The sequence below is a fragment of the Sitophilus oryzae genome, unplaced genomic scaffold (assembly GCF_002938485.1).
Source record: "Sitophilus oryzae breed Bouriz unplaced genomic scaffold, Soryzae_2.0 scaffold_1146_pilon_pilon, whole genome shotgun sequence".
Classification (NCBI taxonomy): Eukaryota; Metazoa; Arthropoda; class Insecta; order Coleoptera; family Curculionidae; genus Sitophilus; species Sitophilus oryzae.
Window position 1 is genome coordinate 1,150,065 of NW_022145778.1, and position 11,159 is coordinate 1,161,223.

The following is an 11,159-nucleotide window of genomic DNA, read 5'->3' on the forward strand; positions in this document are numbered from 1 at the left end:
GGCATCTTTTAACCGACCAGGACAAGACACTAGTGTTTTTAACACAAACATGGCACTCTAGATTGAAATTTAAAATACAATTTTTTGTCTTAAGTAAAAATGTCAAAAATTGACATATGATATATATTCATCTATTCAGAGTGTCATTTTCTATCGAATAAAGTAAAAAAATACCGATGGTGCCATTTAAAAATCAAAAGTTGTAGTCATTTCCGGTGAAACAGGAAGTGATAGAAAACAATTTAATACGCCAATCAATCCTAATTTATGTAATATACTAACATACCAAATCTCCTTTATTTATCTGAAAAAATATAAAAGTTATAGGGGTGAGCCACTTTTGAGACGCACCCGGTATAAACAAGGACATTACTGAGAACTGAGAACTCGGCTTTATGCAGACAAAGTAGCCATGAAAAGATATCTGAGTAAACATCTCAAGTAAGGAACGTGATGATAGAGCTTTTGGATCATACTGGCCACCCTGTTTATTTACATAATATTTAATTCTTAAAATAAATGTTCTATCCGTTATTAAAGCTCCGCTACAAAAAATAGAACCATCTTATATACATCAAAATGTAGATGAAGGAAAAATAATAAATTTAAGTAAAAAAAAAAGAATGCAATACGCTTTAAAATCAATAAAAAAATTCTGTTGGGTATTTAAAAAAAAGAGGCCCTTTAAAATCAATAGAAATTCCTGTAGTGCTTCATTAGGGCTTTATTTAACCCTAGTGCGCATGTCCTGCAAAGGGTGAGATCAATAAGGGTGGCGAATCTGACAGTGGATATCGCCCTTAATAGATGGTATTTGTATATTTTTATCGCGACAAGTGCAATACTATAATATGTAAGTTATGGCTTGATATTATTTATAGTTTTTGTAGTGGATATAAAAATATTGCAAAAAACTAAACCTGTAATGCAATTCTAGTTATATAGTTCATAATATCTATTGTGTTTGTGGAAATATAATTTTGTGTATATTTATGTGAAACTATTTGATTTACTACATACCTTCACGCAAGCTTACAAATATATAGTATTTAGGTAATTAGGAGAAAATATTAAACAAAAAAAAATGTTTTAAATATTATTGTTTTTTGGCATATTTAGTATTTGTTTTTATTGTACGTTTTTTTGCTTTTTTTTTATATTGTATTTAATTGTATTTAAACTTCTAAATTTTATTTTGCTCTTCCATATAAAAAATATTAAGCAGAACATTTTTTTCTCTTCCATGTTGGTAGTAAATAATAAATAAGAATAGTTTAATTTTACAAATTTGTTGTTGCCTTACAATTTATTACTCAGAATTACTTATTTTTTTAATAGGTGTTTATTTTTTCATTAACATTTTCAAGTGACAATTATTACAATTAATTTAAAATATTTTTATTGTAATTTAATTTCTCTGGTTTAGGCATATTTTTAGATAAACATTTCTTGTGTATGAAAGTCTAGAATTTTATTGAGTGATTAAATTTAGTTTGTAGATACTTTTTTTATTTTATATCTACATAGAAAAAATTATAATTTTTCAACATAAAAAATATTTTGTTTTTAAATTCTCGATCTAGCTTCTTCATCTTGAGTTTTGTCACTGGGAAATGACATTTCGACACAATGTGTCTACGTCGATAAAACCCAGCGGTTTTTACATAAAACAGATATTTTATTTTAAGCAACAGAGTATTCCATTTTGGTTGCAAAAGGAGGTTATCCCGCTTATTAGTAAAGATAGAACATTATGCATCTTTCTGCCTAACTAGAGTTATCTTTCTAGTTCGCGAATAAGAAAGCCTAATTAGAGTTAGGCTTTCTCATTATTTTCCAAGATACAGAAGGATTCACCAAATGTTGCAATTTCAGACACTCCTTTTGTATCTCATTTTTCTGAAAACTTATAACTTAATGTTTTTCTGTATATCACTATTTTTTGGAGATATTGACTAATGATATGTTTTCTAAATGGGACACCCTGTATATCTGACAAGAAATTTATTACTTTTTATAAGATTTTCAAAAATACATAACATAATAGGTTTCTTTTATAAACAACGACAAAAATCGTAATTTTTATATTACACGTCTTAATACAGTATGATCGAAAATAAAACGGCGTTAAAGACGGCAAGGCCAAGCCCTTACATGTGATTACTTGGTCCGTACTATTCTTTATTTTTTAATGGCGCTTACTGCCAGTTGCCTTAATTTTGAAAAGTGTAGTTTATTATTAATTATTTATATTGTAGTTTATTATTATTATTATTAAGTTTATTTATAATTCGAGAAAAAATATTGTTTTGGAAATTAGATTTGTGTGTCTGGAAACGTACTATCCTTTCGCAATCTTTCTATAATTTGTGTTAATTTTTGACAAGTCTTATGTAAGTTTTTAGTAAATGACGTCTAGAGACTGACCTCGACAAAATTATCATCTATTGTCATTCCCCAGTCGTTTTTTTTTTTCGATAATACGTTATTTTTTGTCATTTTTTGGACGTAGTTTGTTGAAATCTTTCCCGACTAGTTGGACAGACAGATAATAAGCAAGATAAACCTTATTGGCAACCAAAATAGGATACTTTAGTATATTGTAGATCTATTGGTAATTTTAAATTTCGGGGATGTCTTTAAAAAATTATTTTTTTAGCTGTTTAATGTCCTGTCTCGGCGACTGCCTGGACATGGGCCCCCCTCCGGACACCATACTGTTTATGCCGCCGCCCCCCGCACCCATCTTCGTCGTCCCAGACTTGACACCTGTCAACACGACGCACTGTTTCACCGCGCAGATTTGCGATCCAACAGTTATATGGTCACCGCCTGGAAAGGTAACTGTGGATCATGGAGAATTTCTCGAACTGCCTAGAAAAGGTAATAGGCTAATTGACCAAACCAAACCTAACCAACCTTTATATAACAAAGTACCCTATTTTTTAAATACCTTGTTTACATTTGAAGGGTCCAGGGGAAAATCTTGATAAGCGCCAGTTTCTTAGTTTTAGGATTTTACAATATCATAGTAAGTAGGTTTGACTGGTCTCTACAAATGTATAAACTCTACAGGACAATAAGTTGTTAAATCCTAGGATATACAGGGTGTCCCAGGCTGAGCGTGCATTAGAAGTTTTTAGAGAACTACAATATCTAGATCGGAGATTTTTTGCACATAACTGTTTAACAACGAGATCTATCGATTAAAAATATTTTCAGTATGGCGGCACTTTCGGAAATACCGGAAGTTGACAACAACTTTCTTATTTTTAATGGGTACTCATTTTTTATTACATACTTAAATTCTCTGTAAAATTTTATGAATTTTGATTTAAACACTCTATATCTAACATTAACCGTTTTTGAGAAAAAAAAAAATAAAAATTTTTGGAGAAAAAACTGCGTGTCAAAAAAATCTGTTTAGCCTAAATGACAAATTTAGTGATTACCAGAGGGGTTTGTGGAATAGGACATTTCATAGACAAGTTTATTTTGTCACCGCGCATCCAAGACGCGCATAGCGTTTAGGCGGTCAAAAAAGGAAGTTTTCAACTTTGCAAGTTAAACATTTGACAGGATTAATTAGATTGTCAGTAGCTTTTTCTATTTCTTAGTTCTAGAAGGGGATAACTAAAATCTGCTAATAATCGGAGCAAATCGGAGTAATAAATTGTTTTTAACTGAATGTGGAACTGATGCAGTATTTTTCCTCCAAAAATTTTAAACATTTTTTTTTCTTAAAAACGGTTAATATTAGAGTGTTTGATATCAAAATTCATAAAATTTTACAGAGAATTTAAGATTGTTATAAAAAATGGGGATTCCCATTTAAAATAAGAAAGTTACTGTCAACTTCCGGTACTTCCGGAAGTGTCGCCATATTGAAAATATTTTTAATCGATAGATCTCGTTGTGAATCATTAATGTGCAAAAAATCTCCGATCTAGATATTGTAGTTCTCTAGAAACTTCTAATGCACGCTCAGCCTGGGACACCCTGTATACCTAGTAAAAATTTAGAATACACGGAAAGAATCTGACAACAACCAGCCGTCCTGTAAAATTAGTAAAATGGCGCTTATCATGTTTTTCCTCTGGACCCTTCATTTATATTTTTTTCCTATTACTGTTGATACTCGAATTTTCCAGATATAGAGACTAACTGGAATGTTTCAGGCATTGACGATACCTGGCTCTTGGTTTTAGTAGCTTCATCAATTGGTGTTCTTTTATTAGGAGCTTTGTTAGCAATGTTCTTACTAAAATGTCGAGAGTAAGTATTTTTTTTTACTTTAGCAGAAGTAAAAGTTTAAAGTAAAATATTGCGAGTAAACTAGTTGTTTGAACCCGAATTTTCCAGTTTCAAAGATTGGTGTATCATACAATAACATATTGTGATAATTGTCTTTAAATTCCAAAAATGTTACTTAGAAATATGAAGAACATCTTACTAAGAGTAAATAGAAACACTAAAAACATCTCACCACAAAGTTTCTAACAACCAATTTTTTGTATCTTTTGTATTTAATAATTTTGATTAGTCTATCATAGATTAACAAGTTATGTTAATATTTTTTTTCTATAACACTATGAAGCTATTGTAGGTATTCTTGAAGCATCTTCTTTTTTTATTGTCTAGGATGAATATTTTCGGTGGTACTGATCACTGTTCGTTGCACAGTCGCGACCATCAGCCTATCAAGAACATCGACCCAAGAGATTGTGGCGCTTTGACCAGTTTGAACAGTAAATTGATCCATCCCACTGATACAAACTTTTACAATGGAATGTCCAGCATGCAGGACAATCGAATGGTTTGGGCTGCGCTGACGCCCAGAGGAACGCAACACTTTATTTCCGAGAGTTATCCAAGGTAACGTTATTACTTAATACCAGAAATGGGTAAAATAAAATACAAAAAGACTATTAAATTACTCTAACACAGCCTATACCTGGTCCGTCTCAAAAGTGGCCCACCACTATAATTTTTTTATTTTTTCAGATAAAAATACGAGATTGGGTGTGTTAGTATATTTTATAAATAATTAGGATTGATTGACGTATTCAATTCTTTTCGGTCACTTTCTGTTTCACCGGAAATGACTACATCTTTTGATTTTTAAATGACACCCTCGGTATTTTTTAACTTTATTCGATAATAAAATGACATATCATATGTCAACTTTTGACATTTTCGCTTAAAACAAAATTGTATTTTTAATTTCAATCTAGAGCGCCATGGCTGTCTTAAAAACACTATTTTTTAATCAAGTTACCTTGGAAAAATAGGTTTGATAGTCTAATGTTTTTAGTGTCTTGTCCTGACCGGTTAAAAGACGCCCAAATCGTATTTTTAATCATATCTCAATTTTTTTCAAATGGAACAAGGTGGCTCATTAGCATATTTGGAAAAATATTTTTTTTACAAATAATTTAGTACCACCACTTGATATTTCGAGTCAAATTGTCGTTATGAATAGCATGTTGCAATTTCAAATAAATCATATTCGAAAATGCCAAAAGTTGACATATGATATGTCATTCTATTCAGAATGTTATTTTCCATCGAATAAAATAACTTTTTAAGCCCTCCATAAAAATAACAAAATACCGAGGGTGTCATTTAAAAATCAAAAGTTGTAGTCATTTCCGGTGAAACAGAAGTGACCGAAAACAATTGAATACGTTAATCAATCCTAATTTATGTCATAGATATGGAGGCTAAAAAGCCCTCCATAGTTATATACTAACATACCAAATCTCGATTTTTTTGTCTGAAAAAAATAAAAAAGTTATAGGATCATTTTTGAGACGCTAAACTAAAAAAAAAACTAGACAAATTCTTAAAAATTAATAATTTAATGTAAAACTGCCTAGTTAAAACTGCACAAACAAATATTTTTCTTGAATGTCTTTTCTCTATGAATTTAAAATAAAGATGGTGTGCTCATCAATTGATCATCATAATATTATACAATAGTTCTAGTAATACTTATTTCTAGCATCAATAATAAAAGTTTATTTTAGGGATTTGATAGATTATGGTGAACCTGAAGACCACTACGAAACTATCGATAGTGTAAATGCTAATAGGCAACCAGCAAATCACAAGGCAAATTTTGAAGATTATTTTTCGCGCCAAAAAGGTATTTTGGATTAATTAATTTAAATTGAATGTATTTTTTAACGAATTTGTTTTAGACTATGATTACGAAGATCCCACTCCATTAATCGAAAGCTATCAAATGAACAGCATGGATAATTTGGAGGAACACCAATATCAAGTCATTGGTAAGTTCTATGTATATAAAAGCATCCAGAAATAGCTGAAATCACACAAACGTATAGTTTGTTCTTTTTACGCAACTTTTCTCAATATGAAACAACACGATCTGTCAAAGCAATCTAAAGTATGTCCAATACAAGTCAGGAAAGATTTTGACCTTCGAATCAAAAGACTACAGGAAGGACTTGATCTAGTCTATAAAATGAATAACTTTGAATTTTGACCGTTATTTTTTACCAACATGGCAAATATAAAATCCCTCTATCAAAAAAGTTACTGATATTCTTTAAATCGAGTGCCTGAACGAATCAGATAGGTAACTCTTTTTACTTTCGTGAAATAGAAAAGGAAAATAATAAAACAAGTGACAGTTCTTACTCTTCTTATACTCTTCTTGCAAAAATCAACACTAAATGTCATAATTGTCAAAAGTAAAATGTCATCAACTTTTGACATTTCTAATTATCAGACCAATGCCGTCTCTAATAGAACAGCCTCGGAGCCATATTTATAACGTCACCCTAGTTAGATACTACGGATTAATAAATATGTTGTAGAATACATGGAAAACATAATTATTCCTCGTATTTTTGGTTCTACTAAAACGTTTTTTTTTAAACCAAAAAAATAATAAAAACCAAATGAAAAACAGCGTTTTTATAATAATAATCAGCGTTTTTCCCGAACCTAAATCCCAAGAAAATCAAATTTTTAGAATAATTTTACATATAAAATGACAGCGATCTTTATTTCATAGCCATCGCTGGCGCCTTTTTTTCTATGATATTGTATTATTTGCAAATATAATTTTTTGAACATTGATACTTGCAAAATATACATATAAATTTTATGAATGCAAATAATAATACATCACTATTAGTAGATATTGAATGTTTTCTGTTAAATTAGATCGATTTTCAAACCCCAAAATTTAAAATATATTTTACATTTTACCCATTATCTTATGTACCTATTTATTATATTGTAAAACATTTGCTGCATTTGTATGGTTCATAGTTTATTTGCCAAAGTTATTTATTACTATAAATAGGTATATACCGGGTGCGTCTCAAAAATAGCTCACCCCTATAACTTTTTTATTTTTTCAGATGAAACAACGAAATTTGGTATGTTAGTATATGACATAAATTGAGATTGATTGACGTATTCAATTGTTTTCGGTCACTTCCGGTTTCACCGGAAATGACTACAACTTTCGATTTTTAAGTAGCACCCTCGGTATTTTTTTACTTTGAATCGAATGACATATCATATGTCAATTTTTGACATAGTCACTCAAAAACAAATTTTATTTTTAATTTCAATCTAGAGTGCTATGGCTGTGTTAAAAACACTAATTTTTAATCAAGAAGCCTTGGAAAAATAAATTTGATCGTCTAATGTTTTTAGTGTCTTGTCCTGGCCGGTTAAAAGATGCCCAAATCGTATTTTTAACCATATCTCAATTTCTTCAAATGGAACGAGGGTGGGTCATTAGCATATTTGGAAAAAGCATTTTTTTACGAATAATTTGATACCACACACTTGGTATTTTGAGTCAAATTGTCGTTATGAACCGCATATTAAAATTTCAAATAAACCATATGCCAAAATGTCAAAAGTTGACATATGATATGTCATTCGATTCAGAGAGTCATTTTCTATCGAATAAAGGAAAAAAATACCGAGGGTGCCATTTAAAAATCAAAAGTTGTAGTTATTTCCGGTGAAACCGGAAGTGACCGATAACAATAATTGGATACGTCATCAATTCCAGTTTATGTCATATACTAACATACCAAATATCGTTGTTTTATCTGAAAAAATAAAAAGTTACAGGGGGTGAGCGTATTTATTACTATAAATAGGTATATATATTGTATTTATTAACTGTATATTATGTATATTTCATGTAAACTATATCATTTTTAAAATACAAACCAATAATACGAGGAATAATTATGTTTTCCATGTATTCTACAACATATTTATTAATCCGTAGTATCTAACTAGCGTGACGTCATAAATGTCGCTCTGAGGCCGTTCTATTAGAGACGGCATTGCGTCAGCATGGCCGCAAGTTGCTAACCTAATAAAATTAACACTAGAAAAGCCCGCGGGAACTGTCAAATTCAAAGTTATTCGTTTTACGGACTATAGTATACCATTCTATTATAAAATTTATTTAGAATAAACTAATTATTGTTTCAGTAACGTATCCGTATTTTTGTTTTTAAATAATTATAATAACTAATACCATTTACACTCAACGTAAAACAAAACCACCGAATAATTGAGTCTATCCTAAACTATATTTTAACACTGATAAACCGGAAACTCAGTGAGCCATATTAACGATCCATCTGATAATTTTGTTGATATACTTCTTCCTCAGACTTTTTATTCAAAGATTTTTAAGACATTCAAAGACAGATAACACCCAAAAAATTACAGTACATACAATTTACCTGTGAATTAAAATGACAGACATCAACTGTCACGGTCTCATGTATCTACTCATTAAATAGACTTTACTTACTAACGGATTTTTGTGAAAGATACATGGTATCCCTTAATGACATTCTAATAAATAATGAGGTGATTCTTGGACCTATTCTAAGAAAAAACTTCAGATGAGTGTATATGTCCTAAACATCTTAACTTTTGAGATACAGTTTGGTAAAATTTGACAAAATATTTACCTTTTTTTCATAATAACTCTGATGTTATTACAGATATCTAGATAAAATTTATACACGTCAGTAAGAAAAATGGTTTTGCCCGGAAAAATGCAAAAAACTGCGTTTGAGTGATTTTGGCGCTCTCTAACTGTGTCCTCGTAGGTTTTAGAGGTTTGTTACTTAGAAAGGAAAATGTAGAGAATTTAATTCTCTTCATTATTTGTTTCATAAAATTTTTTGTGAGATCTACGGTTCAGCCAGAAAATCGAATCCAAAAATTTTTTTCAGTTCCTCAAAAACGCTATCTTCAGCGCACCTAAAAAAATCTCAAAGACGATCAGAGAATGTTATAACGATCCTCAGTTCGATTCAACATCGTAATCAGCATAGATAAATTGCAGTACTCTATAGACCGTCATTGATTTCATGAAAGTTGCATACACATTGTGGAAATGAATGCAAATATTTGCGAGATCTCGTAAACAGTAAAACGCAAAAAAGTTACATAACAATTTGATAGCTTTTTATGCTCTTTAATTTTAAAAACTTTGCGTTTGAGTGATTTTGGCACCTTCTAACTTCGTCCCCGTAGGTTTTAGAGGTTTTATTTAGAGATGAATTACAGTAGAGAATTTAATTCTCTTCATTCTGTATCCCATAAAATTTTCTGTGGGACCTACGGTTCAGCCAGAAAATCGAATCCAATTTTTTTTGGGGGTTTCTCAAAAACGGTAGGGTGGGGGTGGGGGATACGAATTTTCGGATTTAAGATTTTAAGAACAAACAAAAATTCATATGAAGTATTTTCCTAAGAAAGATCCAAGAATCGTCCCCTTAATTATTAGCATGTCATTAAAGAAACACCCTGTATCCACCTCTAGTTTAGTGTTCTAAAATATACCTTAGACTAAGTGGAAACTATTTTAACATAAAACAGGCTTATTTTCAGGAAATACAGATATGCGATGCGCAAACTTCGGTACGAATTCCCTCAGGAGACCGTTTCCAATAATCCAAAGACCAAGAGTTTCGTCTCCTACCAGAATCGAACACCCCAACCTACCACCCCTCAATCTGTACCCGCAGAGGAGCAACAACAATACCCTGAGGAAGACCGCCACAACGAGTTACAGAAACGTTGATACAGGCGTGGTGCCCAAATACGGAATTTAATTTGAATTTATCAGAAAAAAAAAATGTTTTTTTTGTATTTTGAATTTTTATTGATAGCATTTTTTTGGCTCAGAAAAATAAGTAAACTTAGAGGTGCCAAAAATAAGTAAATTATTAGAAGTATAATCTAAGTGTACTTATTTCTCTGAGATTCTTATTCAGCCTGAATCTATCTCGAAAATTCCGCAACAAAAACTCTTTATGGAATATCGAATGTGAAAACAGCAAATTAAAAGTTATTTCTGTAAAAAAACTAATTTAGATTTTTTTTCTAATTTAAAAACAAAAAAAATCATTGGTTTTGTGGTGAAGTGACACCACTTTACACTGCTCACTTTAAAATAGCTTTAGGCAATGAAATAAAAGACACCTTGTATAAGTAATCAACGTTATTTTTTTGTAATGTGATATATAATGATAGTAACATATTTATCTGTAATGTATTTACTCATCCTATACCTAACTTTATAAAGTAGATCAACTCTTCTAGTCATCAAATTTACCAAAATTATTATATATGTAATTAATGTAAATCCCCTAAGAAAAGCCTGATTACTTTGAACCTATTTAAGAAATTAAAATATGTTAGTTTCTTCGCTTTAACAATTTTAGTAAGTTTCAAAGTGATATGCTATTCTTACTTTTCAATATAGCTGTATGTAAAATTTATAGTTTTTTGTACCTGTTAATTTTGATGTAATAAACTGTAATAAATTAAAGAGTTTGACTTTTTAAACGCTTTGTTGTACTTGGAACCAGATTTTTGCTTTTCTCATTTTGCTTTTATTATATCGTATAAATAGCATATCGTCCTGTCATAAAGTTCCAAAAAATAGTTAGCTTGCATTTGTGATCTTTGAACCCAATAGCTTTCAATATAAAATACTAATCTATTTTATTTTTAAGTGTTTGTATTAGTGATAATAGTTCAAGAAAATTAAATTTACAGTGAATCTGTCACAGAGTTCCAGAAAATAGTTAACTTACATTTCCTATAACAAACAAAAACTATTTTCA

General features: G+C 30.3%; 1 protein-coding gene across 3 annotated transcripts; it reads left to right on the forward strand.

Moving 5' to 3' along the window:
• Window positions 1–756: 756 nt before the first annotated feature.
• On the forward strand, window positions 757–10,351 carry LOC115887032. Of its 3 annotated transcripts, none has more exons than XM_030906357.1 (7): window positions 757–853; window positions 2,660–2,883; window positions 4,152–4,275; window positions 4,642–4,875; window positions 6,030–6,148; window positions 6,204–6,293; window positions 9,907–10,351. In XM_030906357.1, the coding sequence occupies exons 2-7, from the start codon at window positions 2,667–2,669 to the stop codon at window positions 10,140–10,142; spliced, it is 1,020 nt and encodes a 339-aa protein (XP_030762217.1). In that variant the 5' UTR covers window positions 757–853; window positions 2,660–2,666; the 3' UTR covers window positions 10,143–10,351. The 3 variants fall into 3 exon arrangements, with proteins under 3 accessions (XP_030762217.1, XP_030762223.1, XP_030762228.1); XM_030906363.1 differs by having other exon boundaries at window positions 9,919–10,351; XM_030906368.1 differs by having other exon boundaries at window positions 4,179–4,275.
• The last annotated feature ends 808 nt before the right edge of the window (window positions 10,352–11,159 follow it).

Excerpts from the sequence above, each read along its gene's own strand:
- LOC115887032 (XM_030906357.1), top strand. The coding sequence starts at position 2,667 with ATGTCCTGTCTCGGCGACTGCCTGGACATGGGCCCCCCTCCGGACACC. Across the intron at positions 4,276-4,641 it reads TTCTTACTAAAATGTCGAGA|GATGAATATTTTCGGTGGTA; the intron begins GTAAGTATTTTT and ends TTTATTGTCTAG. Across the intron at positions 4,876-6,029 it reads ATTTCCGAGAGTTATCCAAG|GGATTTGATAGATTATGGTG; the intron begins GTAACGTTATTA and ends AGTTTATTTTAG.